We start from the raw sequence: 20097 nt of genomic DNA, 5'->3' as shown, positions 1-20097 counted from the left end.
AAATAAACATATTAATAGTAGGCGACGTTTCGGGCAATGTCCTTTCTCGATGGCACGTCATTATGCGAATAACAATCGTGGTCGCGTGATTAACGATGTGCGCGTCATTGTGACTCACCCACACATCGTCATGTCGATGACGCGGTGTTTTTTTTTTCCCTTGCTCCTGGCAGGCTTCCTGATTGGTCGCTGGAGCCTTTGGGGGGGGTGTCTCCTCCGCCCCGCAACCCCGCCCCCACTCGCTCTGACCCCGACCCCGCCCCCCAGCTGGTCTCGGTGATTTCCGCATCTGTTGAGGGCCGGCGTGAGTAGCCGTCGCCGCCGCCGCCGGGTTCCACAGTGACAATCCTCGTCGTGGTATGTACCAACTCTGGCGCAACTACTCACTCTAGTCATGTACGCGCTCACCCCTGTGTGTGTGTGTACTACACTCGCCTGGGTGTGCGTGTGCGTAAGGATCGTCGAGTTTGTGTGATACCAATTAAAGCTGCTGTTACAGGCGGGAGAATATATGTATTTGCTGATAAACCAATAAAGAGTCCCCCCCCCCTCCCCCCTATATAGCCTCATCAGATTGTTGGGGCAAATGTTGTGAAGCAGTAACACCTATGAAGGCCGGCACGGCACACGAGGTCGTAGGAGTTCAACACCACGCCCGGCTAACTTTGCGAAACACCAGTGGTGATGTTTTACACACCGCACCAGACGTTGTTTTTTTTTAGGCTTAGCCGACCTAGGGGTGGCCCGGGACCAGTTCAAATACTCGTGTTCACAGTTATTCTTGGTCCTGATCGGGAATGTAACTCAGCTCGCCGGCTTCGTAGCGCAGTGCGCTAACCACTGCGCCACCGTTCCCCGTTGTGCCGATACAGAGACGCGCGCACACACAAAGGCGCGAATCGTGTACGGTGCTAACGTACTAACTAGCGGATTTTACTTACCACGTGCTAATTGTGGGATGGTGTAGCAGTGCAGGTTGACTTCTTTGGGGGGCAAGCGTGCGACTTCTGTGTACGTGACAAACCTTACTAGTTGGCTGTGTCGGGTGGTGGCGGGTTTAACGACGCATAATTTTTACACGATCTAACCACACACCCCCCCCCCCCCCAAAAAAAAAAAACCCGCTTCTCTTGTGGATGATGCTGTTGAGCACAACGAATCACGCAACTCACAAAGCACGACCAAATACTTCGACGACAGGTGTGGTGGCTGTTTGTTTCATACAGTACGTCTGAGGTAAGAAAGAAGGGAGTTCGGAAAATTAAATGTGGAACTGACCACGGGGTCGATATGGAGGACCCATCATCCCTCATCCACAGCCAGCGCCTCGTCAATCTTGATTGTCAAGTTTTCGTGACTGCAAGGAAAACCATACTCTCTTTGGTTCTTTCGGTAAATTCGCGTAGGTGTGGGGAAAACTAAAATAATACGTCGCGACGTTTCGATCGCAACACAAGCAATCGTCATCAGGCAGAAAGACGCGTGATTTGTTGTTGTTATTTTTTTCTCCCACCTACGCGACTTTACCAAAATAACAGAAGAGCATTGGCACAGGCTCTGTCTGCTTCTGCGCTCACGAATGGCTGTTCCTCTACCCGTCCACAAAATGGTGTTCCGTCATTCACTGAACGGAAATAGATATTCTTTCGCGTGCGTGAACGAAACCAGAGTGAGAACTGCTGTTATGACTCTGTCGGTCATCACCTCCTCCTCCACACCTTTGCCCCAACACCACCCACACACAAAGACAAAGATTTCCCGTATAGCCTTAGTGAGCAACTTATGAAGGCTCACACGGCACGCTTGAGGGGGGTGAATGGCCAACACCACGCCCGGCCGCGATTTGTCTCCCCAGTGCTGATGTTCTACACACCGCACCAGGTGCTCATTTGGGGCCGAGTCGACCTAGGCGAGGCCCAGGACCGATTCAGATAATCGTCATTTGTGTCGGCCATGAGCGTGAACCGAACTCGGGTCACCAAGTTCGTAGTGCGGCGCGCTAACCGCTACACCACCGCTCCCCAAACCCTCGGCACAGCACACATGGACAGCCCCACCGCGTCTGTGCCCCTGCTAGATGAGGGTCCCTTTTACCCCCCACCCCGCTTCGTTGCAGGTCTTGGAGGGGGGGGGAGGGGATAATTATCAAGCCATACTTCACCACGCTGGTCCATGCGAGCAAGCATGGGGCGCTGATGTGACGAGACGTTAACTACCTTACCTGGTATGCAGGAGCTTGTGGGTTCCATCCTGACACTGACGCCCTGAGATGTTTTTGGAGTTTGCGCGTGTGTCTCTCTCTCTCTCTCCCCGCGGTCGTGTGGATTTTTATCCGGGTCCTCCGGGTTTTCCCTCCATAATTAGAATCGCCATCACGCATTCAGAGTATTTTGGCTGCTCTACATTTCCACGTGACGACAAGCCACTTTTGTTGAGCTATCATTTACGGCCCAGGTCGCTTGTGAAAAAAAGAGCCGTAGGGCTCGCTGGGGCCTTACCTGTTAAATAAAAATAGTGTCATAGTTGTCATCGACGTGGGAGCATACAAATGATGTTGCTGTCCCTCAGCAGCCTAGTACTACTTGCTACGACTGTACCAACAACAAGACTCTAGTGAGTGCGTTGTGGTCACCCATCCAAGCGGTGTCGATCACTGCTTTAGCTTCTGACGAAGTCGGGCACATTTTGAGCGATTTGACCATCGGCTTTCATGGCAACATAATTTGAGTTGACGGTCGTAACAGCCCACGACGCCGTTGTTTTACAACTCGCTTCAGCGATTTCAGTCCAGTTAGCGAGCTCATTCGCACACACAATAGACTGTGTGTGCGTGCGTGTGTACTCTATTGATGGTAAGAGCAGCGATACAGGACCAAATACGGCGGCACCGCAGCGGATTGTTGAATCCATCTGCGCGGTGATTTCAGTGTTTGAAATGCGGTTTGTGGGGATTCTTCTCACCGGCGTGGTGAAGTATGGTCAAAACACCAACCCCCCCCCCCCCCGCATGACCGGCAACTGCCTGGGGGAGTTGGTCCTTCATCCAGCAGTGGATTCACAAAGGAGCTGGTTATTATGTTATTTTTTGTAACCTTAACTGTTGAAATGTACTGTACAGCACTGAAACTGAAAATTTGATAGTTTCATTAATATAAAGCTAAAGAGAAAACAACAGAGATCCCCCCCTCCACTTACCATGTAGCCTACACAGGCTTGTGGGGCAAGTGTTGTACGTAGCGCCCATTCAGGCGGGCAGCTACGCTTAACACAAGAGGGGTGGAGGGGGGGTGTCACCTCTATCTTCACAAAGCTGACTTTTATACTCTTTGGTTCTCTCGGTAAAGTCACGTAGGTAGAAATAAAATAGAACAAATCACGACGTTTCGATCGCGACACAAGCAATCTTCATCAGGTGGAACAACCACAGCAAGGCAATGCTGAGGTAGGTGAGAGAGCTGCCGTGGCAATAGGTTATATAGGTAAGAGAAAGGGGGGAGGCAAGGGGGGGGGGGGAGAGAGAGAGGGGAGGGGGTTGCTTGACTTTACCGAAAGAACCAAAGAGTATGGATTCTTGCACTCACAAAAGCTTCAAATCAAGACTGATTTTTATTTGTTTTACTTATACCGCACCGGGACTCCATTTAAGTCTGATTCTACCAATGGGGGAGTGGGGTGCGTGATGTCCTAAGACAAGTTCAGATGATTAACGCAACTGATGTTGTCCTTGCGAGAGCCAGGGCCGGTTTGACACGAGCGCGCAAACAGCACGTGACGGCTGCTCAAAGGTGGTGGTGCTGCTGCTGGTGGTGATATAATCGCTGCAGCGGTGGCATTTGCTCTCAGTTTGAGCCCCCACCACCACCTCCACTGGACTGAGTCGGCGTTTCTCTGTGTTTTGTGTTTGTCGTCTTGGTGTGCTGTATGTGTGCTTGTGATTTCTCTTTATGTGATGCAGGTCTGTGTGTGTGTTGTACGTGTGTGGAGTGTACGTGCAGTGTTTTCTCCAGGGGGTTCTGGGTGTATGCTGTGTGCTGCGTGTATGTGTTGTCGTGTGTGTGTGTGGCTGGGTCATATAGCCCGCATGCCCAGCCACCGCATGCCGAAACAGCTTTTGTTCGGCCGGATCGAGGGGCTAAACAGGCGCGGCACGGGCTAGAGAAGAGATGGATTGATGTGGTACAGGAGGACGTGGAGCTGAGTGGACTTGTCGATGACTGGTACCAGCGGTGTCAAGATCGGCCTCTGTGGAGGAGGCTCGTGAAGGACGCTACTGGGCAGTTGGAGGCAGTCGCCCTCCAACAACAACGGAGGGCGGAGGAGCGACGCTCACAACAACGAGCTCTAACCCCAAAAGCACAGCAGGTTGGCACAGTAGGGGGCACAGGTGGTGCATCAGCCAGTCATCTCAGTCAGTCGACCCGTGGCACTTTGGTCTGCCCCGTGACCTCCTGCCAGCGGGCGTTCGACACTGCACGTGGCCTCAAGGTGCACATGGCCTGGCACAAGCGTCGTGGTGACGTCACCGCCACTTAGTGGCGAATGGCGGTTGTTGTTGTGTGTGGGGAGTGGTAGTGTAGCGGTTGGCGTGCTGCACTACGAACCCAAGGGGCCCGAGTTTGATTCCCGCTCACGGCCACCAACACCAGTTAACGATTATCTGAAACGGTCCTAGGCCTCCCCTAGGTCGACTCATCCTCAAATTAGTAACTGGTACGGTTTGTAAACAACACCACTAGGGAAACAAAGGCGGTCGTGCGTTGTGTTGGCCACCCACCCCCTCGTGTGCCATACCGGCCTTCGTAGGTGCTCGCTAACAGAACTTGCCTCAACAGTCTGTTAAGGCTATTTGGGGGAGCTTTGTCTTGGGGTGGTGGTAGGGTAGTGGTTAGCGCACTGCACTATGAACCTGGCGCCCCGAGTTAAAATTCCCACGACCATGACCATCTTAAATGGTTATTATCTGAATTGGGCCTGGGCTTCTTTCTCTAGGTCGACTCAGCCATAAATGAGTGGTGCCTAGCGCGGTTTGACCATCGACACTGGGGGAGACAAAGGCGTGGTGCTGGTCATACCCCCTACTCCTGTGCCGTGCCGGCCTTCGTAGGTACTCGCTCGCAGCACTTGCCCCAACAGCCTGTGAATGCTTCATGGGGAATCCTTCTAGCTTTTGTTACCAAATACAGGCCGAAAGGCCCAAAAACGTTAAGCGGGCCAGCGAACAAACGGCACCATCAGACTTGTAATCTAGGTAAGAGTTAATGACGCGTCTCTTGAAAAAAAAAACCTCTCTTTGAATTGGGCAAGGTTATGAAAACTTCGGGGGGGGGGGGGGTGTGGGAAAGAGATGATGGGAGAGAGAATTCCCAAATGATGGAGTAGATAAAGGATTTTTTTGGGGTTAGAGCTCGTAAAGACAAATGGGTTGTTAAGCCACACGGCAAGTTCGTAAGGTTTGTCACGTAAAAACAAAATGTGCCAATTCGTTACTACTTGAGCACACCGGAGTGTTGGAGAATAAACCCGCAACATTTACAACAACAAAAAAACCATTAAAATCACGACTAATATTGGTCGCAAAAACGCCCCTGCGTTAAATGTATGGGTTAGCGTGGGGAAAGAAACGGGAAGAGAGGTGCGAGTGCGCGAGAGCGCTTCACGCCGGTGCGCTAAATTGTGTCGCCACGGTCTCGCGGCCGCGAATTCGCTCGCTTGTGGCAAATGTTTTGTTGCGCGCGATTTGTGCGATTCAGCAATGGCAGGGGTCTGCGTGTTAACTTGTAAAACCCAGTGCCACTCGTTATCACCGTATTCACACTTGGAACGATTCCACTTTGTCGAAGCATTTTTCAGCCGTGCGTTGCGTCAATACAAATTAATATCCCTTCTCCCCGCCGCCGCCGTCGATTAATTAAACCCATCCACCAGTCCACACTGACGAGTGCGGTGAGTATGGTCAAACAACTCCCATGAACCCACACGTTATGGGGAGGCCTTCTTCCAGTGATGGATTGACATCGGGGGGCGGGGGGGGGGCTGTAAATTATGACTTTGTATTACTTAAAAGTTGAGGATGCTGCCGTGGGGTAATGCTTAGTACCGTACACCGGACTTGTGATCCACGGGCTCCACTCAGTCTCCCGGCGTGGCAGTTTGAAACAATTGGGCAAACTTCCAAAATAACCCCCCGACCGCTTCTGCCCAAGGCGTCTGCCTGGCAGGGAAGTGGAGGCCACTTCCGGCAGCAGTGGCGTGTGAGCATCGAATTGCAGCGCTGCGCTTTTACCTTTTCATGAAGTAAAAAAAAAACCCATAAAGTCACCCGTCTCATCCTCGCATCTCGTTTTTTTGTGTTTAGTTTGTGGCAGGTGGTTCGCTACGTACGGTACCAAAGAAGTTCAACAAACTTGCATACATACCCATTCCTTACCTCCTTGTGACGGGGTGGGAGGCCTTCCTCCAACATTGGATTTATCAAGGCTGCTGCTGATGCTTACAATAGATTAGCCCATCCCCTACCCCCAACGTCTCTTCAACCCTTTGCTCTTGCCATGGTCTTCGACGGAAGCGTCACGGCGAGCGGCGGTTGCGAAACGAAACGGAAAATGGGGCTCGCGTGACAAAATTTTGTCCCCTCGTGGCAAAATGACATTTTCTTTTGCAGGCCTCTGTACCGGGCAAGGGCGACTCCGTGGCGTATCGTCTCTCACGGCGACCGTCCGCTGTTCTCCGCAGACCGCCGCTGCCTCCTGTTCGCCCGGCCCGTCTCGTTTCTCTCGTCCTTCCCGAGTCCTCCGCGTGTCACGTTCGGCACGTCGGCGTACCCTCCACCGCTCGCGCTCCTCTCGTCCACGGCCCAAAGCTCAACGCACGACCGCAGCCTGCACTGGGCCCATTGCTTCGTGTTGAAACCAAAGGACAATTCGTTGTTCGTATATTACGTACGTACGTACGTAGAACTTCTCTCGCACCGTTCGTATGCAACCGTGCTAATCGGAGGGTGCGCCACCGCCGGCAGAAAATACCTCGCACTGCCAGAGTGAGCGCGAGAGAACCTCGGCAAGGAGGTAAGTTGGCCTACTCTTCCACGCTTAAATAGCGTCAATACGGTCACACCAGTTGTTGAAGCAAAGTCGACGGTGATGAGGCCGGGCGCACGCCGCGGGCTGTGACGGTACGCGCCGTACGGAATCCACGCGCGACAGCCGAAGGCGGTGATTTCCGTTGCGCTTCTCTGCAACCCAACTTAAGCGGCATCGTTTAAAAAGCGTTCGGCTCGCAAAGCAAATTTGCGCTTCATGTAAGGGAGGTCCGAGAGTGGCTTCTGTAATTTATATGTAACGTAAATATATACGTATATTTTTAATCGCTACTGTTGCAAACGCGGTGCCGTAGATGGCGCCTTCATTGTCCACTTGCTCGAATTGACAAGCAACCGTTGCTGCCCAAAGCCACCGCTGGTAACCCAATTCAAATAGAGCGGCTGTCAAGAGGCGAGGAGTTAAATAACAGAGGGTGTGTAAACGTTGTGGGGAGTAGGTTTACAATCGTGGGATTGAAAGTCGTCCGGGAAGGCGTTTGTACAATGCGCCGTCAACGTTGTAATAAAAACAAAAAATCCACAAACAACGAGGTGAGGCGGCAACATCGCAGCAACGCCCACGCCAGGCTGGCTGCACTTTTGAGGCTCGAAACAAGATAACAAAAAAAACAACCGACGTGACCCTAAACCCACCGCCCTCGAGGTAGCGCCGCCAACGCCGCGTCACGACCTCCTCCTACGCGGCGGCCGCCCTCGTTGACCCCGTCCAACCCAGCGATCGTCGACCGCGATGGCCGGTGGCGGCGAGGTGCCGGGGCGGGCGTGGTACCCTGACTCCGGGGTCTCCTGGTGGGCGGCGGCGTCGGCGGCGGCGCTGGGCACTGCGGGGCCCAACGCGAGCGAGTGCCACCTGGCGCAGGCGCTCAAGGTGGTGTGCGCCAACGGCTCCATCGCGTGGATCTCCACCGTGTTCGGGGAGTGCGCGAGCAACGGGCGCGACGTCGCCAGCGTCGCCCTCGGGCTGCTCTCCCTGCTCTGCTTCCTCTTCGCCTCCGTGCCGTGAGTTTGCGCGCGCGCGTTGTGTGCGTACGTGCGTGTCGACTCGGGCATCAATTGAGTACCCGGTGCGGTGTGTTGTAAACGTCGCCGGTGGGGAGACAAAGGCGGCCGGGCGCGGTGCTGGCCACCCACGACCCTCGTGTGCCGTGCCGGCCTCATTAGGTATTCGCTCACAGCACTTGGGGGGCCGTCCATAGATGACGTCACGCGATTTTGGACGATTTTTGACCCCCCCCCCCCCCTCTTCACACGGCGTCACAAAAAGTCAGATCCCCCCTGAGATATGACGTCACAAAGCTCTGCAGCTCTGCTCCCCCCCCCCAACCATATTTCCATTTTGAAAATAAAACAAGCTTCAAATCGCTTTAAACTATTGTCATTGGAGTGCGTATTTAATGTGGCGCTGCACTCTGATGTTGTAGGAGTGTTGTTACAACAACTCTATATTTATTTAAAGTTGCGCATTTCTCAAACCCCCCCCCCCCCTCGTCACACATCGTCACAAATGTCTGACTCCCCCCCCCCCCCCCCCCAGGTGCGTGACGTCATTTATGGACAGCCCCTTGTCCCAGCTGTCTGTCATGCGTGCACGTCTCCCCACTTAACTCAAGTCGACAATCCAGTGTGGGCCCCATTGTAAGCCTTTGGGCGAAATAAAATAATTTACCCAGAAGTGTTGACAAATCCATCCTCTGAACCTGTCAGCGCTGCTCTACCACGCAGAAAAAAGTAGCCATCTGTGCCGTGCGGGCAGCAAAGGACGGCGCGGAAAAAAAACCTGTTGTTGTGCTGTACTCCTACGCTCCCACATCTGCACACCCTGGGGTGAGATGGCGTGGCATAGTCTGTTCAAATCACCGACTCTCACTCAATCCACACGTGCGTGGGGTAGGCTCTCGTCTAACAGTTGACTGCAAAGTGCCTACGAGTGTATCATCTACGAACACGGATAAGAGGATCCGCCCCGGCGGAGTCCCACTGTTTCCGCAAACGTCGTGCCTGCGTGGCTCGATTGGGTATACGCGTGGGTGTGTGTGCGCGTGTGCACGGCGCAGTAGGGGGGCATGTGTGATGCCAGTCATCTCAGTCAGTCAACCCGTGGCACCTGCAGGGTCTGTCCCGTGACCTACTGCCAGCAGCAAGCCTTTGATACTTAATGCGGCCTCGGGAGTGCCGTGGCGGCGTCACCGCCGCTTAGTGGCGAATGGTGGCTGCTGATGTTGTTGTTCGGTGCGAATGCGTGTTTACAGGCAGCTGTACGAGTCGTATCGGACGGGCCGAGCCGACGAGGCCCTCTCCATCTGGTTCCTCCTGTGTTGGCTCTTGGGCGACACCTCGAATCTCATTGGCTGCTTCCTGGCCAATCAGCTCTCGCTGCAGGTCGGCGATTTAACACACAACAATATAACTACAGTAGAGAGTAAGGCATACAAAGGCATGCATATGCCCGGAATTTAGCCAATGTTTTTTTATCCCATTTAGCACTTTTTTTATCGCCAAGTTTTGGGACAATCCTTCGATCAATTTGTTCAGTTTTTCGCGAAAAGCAACACAACATTTTAAACAAAAATGTAATTAGTATTGGATCATCTTGACCAGTTAGCGCAGGGGTGGCGAACGTCCGGCCCACGGGCCGTATAAGGCCCGAAAATTAATTAGTCTGTTCCAGCCATCACATTAGGGGTGAGTTAATTAAATGTTTGACCAAATATAATGGGCTAATTTTTAAGTTGATAATATTGTATGGCCCGCAAATGATGTTATATAACTATCCAAATGGCCCTTGGCAGAAAAAAGGTTCTCCACCCCTGATATTAGCGCATCCATAATAGAGGTTTTTTTGGGTTAGATCGCGTAAATATATGTGTCGTTAAACCCGCCAACACCCGACACACAGCCAATGAGCGAGGTTTGTCACGTAAACAGAACGTGCCAATTCGCTATTAGTACAGCACACCGGTATGTTGGAGAACAAAGCCACTACATTTACAATCTGAGTACGACGTTTTGCCAATAATTACAACCGGCATCATCAGGCGGCAGCCAGATTTGTGGAGAAGTCCTCCTGTTTCGTTCCTTAAATAGAGGGGCAGATGTGGTGACATCACTGTTGAGCCCTTCACGTGCGAAGTAGGGGAGGGGGGGGGGGTTAATGAATAATATAAATTACAATGGGTATCCACTACCGCGTGCCCTCGTTACGTACAGATGGAGAGTAAGCCAATGCATTAATGATATCTGCCTTACAAAGTATTAAAAACTAGGCTCGTAACTACGTGGTGATTCGTGGCCATTAAAATAGATTTTTTTACGTGGGTTTGTCTGGGTCCGCCGAGTTCACCCCACGAAGCCAAACACGAGTGCGTGGAATTGGCCAAACATCCCCCAGAGCTTCTGTAAAATAATCTCGAGTCTCCTTTGAGTCCTTCCCGTGTGAACGAAGGACTTGACTGTTATCAATACATTCATAATAGAGGTTTGGCCAGTAATTACAACATATATAGAGGCGTAGATGTGGTGACCACGCTAGGGGGGGGGGGGGTTACTGAGTCAACGTACATTATGCATGTGCATTATGCGAGCCCTATGATCTTGTCCTTCCTGTCTATTGTGTGTATGAAAATAGCCGTACCAACGGCAATCCCTTTGCAGTACGGTGCCCTTTATAGGCATGCATTTAAATAATGTATTATTTGATTATTCGCTTCCACGCAGCACTAAGGCGGTAGCTATCCGAACGGTTTAAATTTTCTTTATTTCTTTAAATTTCGATAGATTCTCTAATTAGTCTTGGACCAAATGTAGCTAGTTTTGCACAGAACTTCAACATTATCAAAATCAGCTGAGTGTCCTTGTTGGCACGCGTGTTCTGCTACTGCTGAACACAATCTAATCCAGAAATCTCTTTTATGGATGATATTGGTCACGAAAGCCTACGTGTTAAACTATCAATACATTTTGATTTAAAGCTTTCGTGACTGCAGGAATTCATATTCTTGGTTCTTTCGGTAAAGTCACGTTGAAGGGAAGCAATAAAATAACAAAAATATAAAACAATAAAATTCTCACGACGTTTCGACTGCAACACAAGCAATCATTATCAGGTGTGAAAACCACAGCAAGAAAAACTGCCACTTTTTTCAAATTTTTCTTGCTGTGGTTTTCACACCTAACGATGATTGCTTGTGTTGCAGTCGAAACGTCGTGATAATTTTATCGTTTTATATTTGTATTATTTTATTGTTTCCCTTCTACGTGACTTTACCGAAAGAACCAAGAATATCAATACGTTATTTAACATATACCCACGTAGATGGAGCCGTGAAATCAGCCCGTATGCTGCAGGTGCTTAAGTGGATTATTATCATCCACGGGTGGATCTTGAGATGTGCCGGCGGATTGGGGAGGCTGTCATCCAGCAGTGGGTTGACCATGGCTCATGATGATGATGATGATGTGAAATTAATTAAAAAGGTGGGGCGTCCCAGTTACCACCATCGAGGTTATAAGGAAGTTCCCAGTAAACATCCATATGTTGGGCCAACGTCGGTGTGTCGTTGGAACCGTTGGGTCATCGTCCGGACCAACGGGGACTGTGTTTACAGACGCACACCATGCCTCTCACCCTCCCCGCCTTCACCAACTCGCACTGACCAGCGTAGCGGTGGGTCGGGTCTGACGAGCCCTTGTTGCCCTGCGTGTTTAACAGAAGTACACTGCCATCTACTACGTCTGCATGGACATGGTGATGATCCTCCAGTACCTCTACTACAAGCGACGAAACCAAGGTCCGAGTGAGTGAACGCTACGTGGCTCGGTGATGGTGCCACAGCGCACGCGACGTTGCACCAACAGTGCACGCGACGGTGCAGCCGAGTTCACGTGTGACGATGCAGCCGCAGCATATACGCGCGACGATGCAGCCGCAGCGCACGCGCAACAATACCAAGCGACGACATTCCCAAGCGGTAATGCGTTTTGCAGCTTGTTGCAGAGGTTCACAGTTGGAACCCGAGCGGGCGCCCTGGTTAATGTTTACCCACAATAAACGGGTGTTGGTGGATCACACGAATGTTGAGAAACTCCCTTGCCGTGGGCGTCGAGGAGGTGCCATACCCTCCCTGGCTTGCCGATTAGCACGGTCGGCTACGCAAGGTGCAAAATAAGTTAAACGTACATTTGCCAGGAGAAGGCGGTAAAGTGCGGACTATCATATCATGTCCTTTCCATTCGGGGAAAGTTACCCTATCGCGTGCGTGAGTTTTCTCCGGGTCCTTCAGGTTCCACCCACGTGTTTAAACCCTCATTAATTGAACATATTTGCCATGCACAAGAATAAAATTTCCTAAATACATTCTAATAAACATAGGACCGCAGAGCTTAGACAATCGTTGGTTCCTCGGCGATTGTGAGGTGCAATTTACATGAACGGACGACGCTAGGTATAAAAACTAACATCATTAAGTCAGAATCTGAATAGACTGGAGGAGTCCTATGAGCTTTAAAGCTCTTTCTCACAGATGTCCGAGTAAGTACCACATGCACTGGAATTGGGGGGCCCACATATCTTTCAGCCGCCCAAGAGCCCAGATGGATATACATTTTTTTTGGCTGTCCGATTAATGTTGTGGGCGTGTTTTCCCGCCAATGTCATCCACCAGCTTCCCTGAGCGTGAATGCGATGGGCGTGGCCTGCATCCTGGGAGGCACGGGATTGGTCGGTCTGCTCGGACGTTCGCCCAGTCAGGCGCTGGCAACGGGCCGCTTGGGGAGAAGCCTGCTGTCGTCAAAGTCGTACGTGGACGTACGTACGCACGCATGCACGCACGTGCCAACATGCATGCATGTGCCAGCACATGCGTGTTAACACACAGATGCGCGTGCGTAAACGTAGCCTTAAATGAGCCCCCGGTGCAGTGTGTAAACATCGGCACTGGCGAGACAAAAGCGGCCGGGTGTGGCGCTGGCCACCCACCGCCCACGTGTGCCATGTCGGCCTTCATAGGTGCTGCTACTCGCCGAAACAGCGCTCGCCCCCTACTGTCTGTTCGAGCCTACTCGGTGGGGGGGGGGAATCGTCGTCTTTGTGTGCGTGCGTGAGCAGCCCGCGATCGTCATCGGCTACACGTCGGGTTCCATCTCCTGCCTCTTCTACCTGGGATCTCGCCTGCCACAGATCCACAAAAACGTAAGCAAGCGGTGTGCTTTGGAGTTCCACGCACGCCACCACGTGACACCACCACGTGACGCCACCACGCACGCCACCACGCACGCCACCACGTGACGCCACCACGTGACACCACCACGTGACACCACCACGCCACCACGTGACACCACCACGTGACACCACCACGCACGCCACCACGCACGCCACCACGTGACACCACCACGCACACCACCACGTGACGCCACCACGTGACGCCACCACGTGACACCACCACGCACGCCACCACGTGACACCACCACGTGACGCCATCACGTGACACCACCACGTGACACCACCACGCACACCACCACGTGACGCCACCACGTGACACCACCACGTGACGCCACTACGTGACACCACCACGCACGCCACCACGCACACCACCACGTGACACCACCACGTGACACCACCACGTGACGCCACCACGTGACACCACCACGTGACGCCATCACGTGACACCACCACGTGACACCACCACGCACGCCACCACGCACGCCACCACGCACACCACCACGTGACACCACCACGTGACACCACCACGTGACACCACCACGCACGCCACCACGCACGCCACCACGCACACCACCACGTGACACCACCACGTGACACCACCACGTAACACCACCACGTGACACCACCACGCACGCCACCACGCACACCACCACGTGACACCACCACGTGACACCACCACGTGACACCACCACGTGACACCACCACGCACACCACCACGCACGGCACCACGCACACCACCACGTGACACCACCACGTGACACCACCACGTGACACCACCACGCACGCCACCACGTGACACCACCACGTGACACCACCACGTGACACCACCACGCACACCACCACATGACACCACCACGTGACACCACCACGCACACCACCACATGACGCCACCACGTCACACCACCACGTGACACCACCACGTGACACCACCACGTGACACCACCACGCACGCCACCACGTGACACCACCACGTGACACCACCACGTGACACCACCACGCACGCCACCACGGCGCTTTTCTAGAGCAAGGGTCAACAAACATCAACGAGAAGGGCCATTTTTTTCGAATTCTGTAAAAAAAAACACAAATATTTTAAGGGCCTCAATGCACGTGAATACGAGACCGCGGTTCTTAATAAATAACGTCACAAAAAACAGTCCTTATTTGAGCCAGCCATGTGGAGCTCCAGAGCCGCAGGTTGCCAACCCCTGCCCATGGTGAACTGGACTTCAGTGATATAAAGCTTTCGTGACTGCAGGGATTCATATTCTTGGTTCTTTCGGTAAAGTCACGTAGAAGGGAAGCAATAAAATAATAAACCATTTCAGGTCTTAATTGATTGTTCACGCTTACGGTGGCTTTCAGACCGCATCTATTATTTTCGTCTCCCCCCTCCTCTTTTCCGAACATAGATGGACTCGTCCATCTGAACAAACTGTCAAATCGCTCTCCGTGGTGCTAACGTTAAAAAAAAAACGCCACTTTTTTCAAATTTTCTTGCTGTGGTTTTCACACCTGATGATGATTGCTTGTGTTGCAGTCGAAACGTCGTGAGAATTTTATTGTTTTATATTTTTATTATTTTATTGTTTCCCTTCTACGTGGTGACTTTACCGAAAGAACTAAGAATATGAACTTCCGTGGTCAGGGGTCGGCAGCCAAAGTAATAAGAAGAACCATTTTCTTTCGACTTTCAAGAGCCGCAGGTTGCGGACCCGCAGTCTAGGGCTAGAAACCGGTAGTGGGGTTCATCCGCACTCCTGCCAGTTGGACTGTGGCTATGCTCGTCATGTATGTGTAGTGTCAGCGAGTCGGAGACGAGGTTTGCAGAGGGCACCCTCTTGATTGAACACACACGATCTCGCCTGCACACACTCTGTACTCGCTAGCCCATGACACAACACTAGCCGTCTAGCATCGGCGGCGCTGACCGAGACGGCTAACGGGCTGTCTAGCAATGTCGAGCGAAGACCGCGGCGACGATGGCGACGAGACGACGGCAACGACGAGACGATCCAATCCCCAAACCGGCAGCCTCGAGCTCGCGCTTTCGGCCCCTTTTATCCTACCAGCGTGGCCTGGCTCTGCCCTGGCTGCGCCTCCTTTCTCGAACCCACTAGCAGGTTCCAGGGGCTTCCAGATGGGGCCCTCTGCGACCCTTGCCCCAGTTCATCCACCCTGCCGACACACACACCCGTGTATATGCTCACCGACGTGTGTACTTTTTGTCCACCGCAGTTGCCGCTCCTTAGCACCAGCCGGCGTTATTACACTACATATGTATGTGTGTTGAGGTTCTTTCGCACAATACCGTGCAAATCGGAGTTGTGTACCACCTAACTCCAGTCTACCAGCGGCCAGGAAAATCTTCAGTGAGAAATTTTTATAGTAAAAAATTTTAATTCAACTTGTAACGAGCCACCGCACACATTGTTCGGGAAAGACAGCCGTACACCGTTACGCCGCCGCCAAATGTCTCCCCAGGCTCTGTGGTCCTCACCGAGTGTTTTCCGTGCGGGAGGAAACCCGAGCACCCAGAGAAAACCCACGCACGCGAGGGGGTTAACCACCACACAAACTCCGGTCAGCCGCGCAGCAGCGACTTTTGGCTGGCGATCAAACAAAGACGGTCACTGCATCGCCCGCTTTCAGATGCGCTTCTACGGCCATCTGAAGCGCTCTTCCTTCCGGTATTAGAAAGCCACTGGAGCGATGCACTTTTAACTCGTCTAGATTGACAAACTCATTTCTTTAAATCTCCTTTTTGTGTTTAGTTTTTTTGCCCTTACCTCCGATTAGCATGGGTGGCTCTGCCCGGTGCAAAAGAAATTCAACATGCATACGTACACACGGATAGAGTCCACACTTGCCATTCTACCTTGTCCTGACAAGCTAAGGTTACAGCACCTCCTCGATGCGCACGGGAAGGGCGTTTCACAACATCTGCTTGATCCGCCAACCCTCGTTTCTGTCTCCGCCATGCTGGATTACGTAGCCACCACCACTACCACCGCCGCCCGGCAAAATTCATCCCCGGCGATCGGTGCGTCGCCCTCCATGCCGTCCCCCCCCACCTCCACACCCTCACACCCCCCGTGCGTGCAGTACAAGCGGCACTCCACGCAGGGCGTGTCGTACATGCTGTTCGCGCTAACCGTGTTGGGCAACCTGACGTACGGGCTCAGCGTGCTGCTCAAGAACCCGGACGAGGGCGACACTCAAGGCTGCTACTTCCTGCGCCACCTGCCTTGGCTCGTGGGCAGCCTGGGCACGCTCGGCCTCGACACTTGTGTATCCTCGCCTGCAATAGAGCGCGGTGGAAACCGTACCGTGGTGCTTTTTCACCGCGAATTAGTTTTTTTTATTGGGGGGAAATTCTTCCTGCCCCCCCCCCCCACACCACTCCCGCCCTCACCCCCCTTACCTCACCGATTTCATCATTGAGCGTAAACCGTCGCGTGAACTCCGGTCGTACTCGCAGCGGCGGCGGGTGGGGGCTTTTGGCTGGGCATCGAACGATGATGGTCACGCCGCGTTCAGATGCGCTTCTGCGGCCGTCTGGGACACTCTTCCTTCCGATAGCAAGTGGGAAGCCACTTTCTTTAGAACTGCTTTTTGTGTTGAGTTTTGTGTGCTTCCCTCGCACCTCCGATTAGCACGGTTGGCCAAGTACGGTGCGAAAGAAGTTCATCATACATGCGTACATACACGCGGAATCGGAGCGGAGACGTGACGCGATTTACGCAGAAGTCTCCCTGCGGTACTTTTGATGCCAGAACTGTGTTCTGTCCGCCAGTTAAATTCCATTTTGGCTTACCCAGTCCAATGAAGCAAGGGCGGTGAAGCTGCGGTGGCCACTGCTGGATGAGCGATTTGTGCGACGCTGTAGAGTGGTGTTGCCAGCCGTGAACGATACTCCAGCCCGCTGCCCATCACGTTCCCTCTTGTTTTTCGTTAATAATCGAGCGTCATTTTATCGCTATAATAATTGCGACTGTGCGTTGAAACAAATGAGTACCGCCCATCCTGCCCTCACCCTTCCTTCTCTCCCCAGTATCCCCCCCCCCTCCGCCTTATCCCCTACTCCCCTATCAATATAATTATTCCACAGATACATTGAGCCCTCACCGATGGAGGGTTGATGGGCGCAATGACCTTGTGAACTCTGATCCTTGACCTTCGACCCTCAGATAACCATCCAGTTCATCAAGTACCGCAAGCCACAGCATGGCACGCGACACGACGAGCGGGAACCGCTGATTGGCTGAGCCACGTCACATGGTGCAATGGAAAAAAATGGACGACAAATGAGGAGACAGAACTGAAAAAAAATGGTTGTCATCGGTGCTCAAACTTATCCGTGTTGTCTTCACTAGCTTTTATCAGATTTTCAAATTTTATATGATTGTTTATGTTAATCATGTCACATTTATAAAAAAAAAATCAGTGATTTGCTCCTGAAATGAGCATTAAGGCGGTGCGCATGCCCTGTTTTTATAGCCCTGAGCCAGCGGTGGTAATTCCACATTCCTATGACGGTGGTGAGTATTTCCATTGAACAATCACTGTCGACTTCCCCCACAAAGTGGTAATCGTTTTATCGACCCTGAAGGAATGATAGGCTTCCAACTAGGATTTGAACTCGATTGTGGCAAGACTGATTCTTAAAGGACTAGCACCCATAATCACTGTAGGGGCAGGATGACATGAGCACACCTGTAATCACAAGCCTCTTATAAGCAATGTATCCCTATGTTACACTGGTGGCATGGGGGGGGGGGGAAAGAAAAGGGTAACTTTTTAGATCAGCCTACTGGATATAAGCACACGTTTTATCTACAGTATTTGGCATGATTTTAAAGCCATAATTGTAAGCATTTTTTTAATATATAAAAATATACCGTACAGCCCATTGTCAATCCGAGACAAAGTCAGTCATGGTGGTTTGACCATACTTCACCACAATTGTGAGTGTTTCGGTTGGTGAAAGGTGGGTGGGGGGGGGGGGCGGTGACCTGGGATCGGTTCGGATATCGCCCGGCGCCGACGAGCGTCCGTTTGCCAAGAATTCGACCCGGGTCGCCAGGTTCTTCGTGCGGTGCGCTAACCACGACGCCACCGCCACCCCCACCGTATTGTTCGACCGCAGAATAAAAATGTTCGCGTGCAGCCGGCGTCGCAATGCGCAATCGCCGATTCGCGGGGCTGCTTTCATTCTCCGCGAGACGGCCGACGTAAATTGCTGCAGAATAGTGAGACGGCAAACCGGGAGAGCGCTCTTCTTGGGAGTTTGAATATGAATGTGCTCCGACAGAAGAGAGCACGCGTTGTGCAATGAGGTAGTGGTCTTTAGGCGGTTAAACTGCACCGGTGTCCGCAGGTAATCGGACCGGGGGGGAGGATGGGGCATTTAAACTTAAACTATAAACTAAGCCTTGTATCTTAAGGTGAAGACGATTGCTCGTGTTGCGATCGAAACGTCGTGATATTATTTTGATTCTTTTTTTCTATCTTCGTGGCTCTACCGAAAGACCCAAAGAATATGAATTAATGCAGTCACGAAAGCTTTAAGTCAAGATTTAAGCCTTGTATTTGAGCAGGTAAGGCCCACTGAGCTATATGGCTCTTTTTCAGAAGCGACCTGGCTATCACAAATGTGGACACTTATAGCAGCCCAAATGCTGTTAACGCATGACGTTGATTCTAAATGTGGAGACAAAGACCGGGAGGACCCGGAGATAAAATCCCCGCAACCAGGGGGAGAACATGCAACCTCTAAATATACAGACGTCGGGGTCAGGATCGAACCCACGACCTCCCGTATCACAGGCGAGGTAGTCAACATCTCACGACCGCTGCGTCAGTGCCCATGCCGACCACGGCTACGCAACCGTGGCAAGAGCGATGCCGCGCGAGACTTGTTTCATCCGGCGACGTTCAAAACACCACACCGCCCAGTTAACGTGCATCGCATTCGTTTGGCCGACAGATTCCAACCATAATATAGATTCCAACCGCACGCCACGCCAGCGTCGGCCCCGAACGGCATCGGCGCGTTAACCGTAGGAATCCAAACCCCGCGTACCGGCGACGCCCGGCCGCAGCAGGGGGGGGCGACCGTTCAAATGACGATTGCGTCGTTGCTGTATCGTTGGCCCAACTTTGGCCCAACGTTGGTATGCTTACTGGGTTAGCGGTATAAATGTAGTGCATGACAGCTTTGGGTATATTCGTGAGGATGCGTGTGCGTGTTTTTTTTTTTTAAATTGCATTACGATCGTCGCATCGGCGTCGTGTCGCCCAGTGCGTTGGGAGAAAGGCCTGTGGAAGAAGATTCCTCGGAGCTGCTTCCGAGATCTTTTTTTCAAGCGACGCTCTTTTATCTCTGCACTCAGGATGCTGAGCACTTTTTTTTCCTTCCACGAGACTCCGCGCTGTGGACGGATGATTTTGTCGCGTGCCGATCAAACTGGAATTCTTGCCAAAATTAAGTGAAAACCACATTTGTGTGTGTGTGTATGTGTGTCGCGAGTGAACGCGCCGCGACCGTGATAGGAACCTGGACTGGAACCCAGGGTGCTCGCCCAGTAAACGCGACGAACCGCCCTCACCCGCGACGATTTCCCTGGATGTCTGCGCCCACCTTGCCGATTGTCAGCCGCGCGTACAAAGGACGCAGACAGAGAGATGCGCACCGTCCCATCTCTTCACTACAAATGCGTAACGGCAACAGCAACAAAATTTACCAATAAAAAAGGTGCACGTTTGTTACAAGTTGTTG

At 52.4% G+C, this 20097-nt stretch overlaps 1 protein-coding gene across 5 annotated transcripts; it reads left to right on the top strand.

Annotated features, from left to right (window-relative positions):
* The first annotated feature begins 243 nt into the window (after positions 1-243).
* On the top strand, positions 244-20090 carry SLC66A1 (solute carrier family 66 member 1). Of its 5 annotated transcripts, none has more exons than XM_076072895.1 (9): positions 244-357; positions 6662-7064; positions 7815-8098; positions 9349-9478; positions 11808-11892; positions 12760-12902; positions 13203-13286; positions 16422-16607; positions 17507-20090. In XM_076072895.1, exons 3-9 carry the CDS (start codon positions 7830-7832, stop codon positions 17582-17584), a joined length of 975 nt encoding a protein of 324 aa, XP_075929010.1. In that variant the 5' UTR covers positions 244-357; positions 6662-7064; positions 7815-7829; the 3' UTR covers positions 17585-20090. The 5 variants fall into 5 exon arrangements, with proteins under 5 accessions (XP_075929010.1, XP_075929008.1, XP_075929009.1 ...); XM_076072893.1 differs by having other exon boundaries at positions 7747-8098; XM_076072894.1 differs by having other exon boundaries at positions 7743-8098.
* Positions 20091-20097: the final 7 nt, after the last annotated feature.

Source organism: Petromyzon marinus, chromosome 39 (genome assembly GCF_048934315.1).
Source record: "Petromyzon marinus isolate PM22_M1 ecotype Great Lakes invasive population chromosome 39, UKy_Petmar_22M1.pri1.0, whole genome shotgun sequence".
Classification (NCBI taxonomy): Eukaryota; Metazoa; Chordata; class Hyperoartia; order Petromyzontiformes; family Petromyzontidae; genus Petromyzon; species Petromyzon marinus.
This window is presented reverse-complemented; position numbering and strand designations above follow the sequence as displayed.

What these genes read in the sequence shown, in the direction of transcription:
- SLC66A1 (XM_076072895.1), top strand. Translation starts at nt 7,830, where the DNA reads ATGGCCGGTGGCGGCGAGGTGCCGGGGCGGGCGTGGTACCCTGACTCC. An exon ending in CCAATCAGCTCTCGCTGCAG is followed by an intron (nt 9,479 to 11,807) that starts GTCGGCGATTTA and finishes CGTGTTTAACAG; the next exon opens with AAGTACACTGCCATCTACTA. An exon ending in TGCCACAGATCCACAAAAAC is followed by an intron (nt 13,287 to 16,421) that starts GTAAGCAAGCGG and finishes CCGTGCGTGCAG; the next exon opens with TACAAGCGGCACTCCACGCA.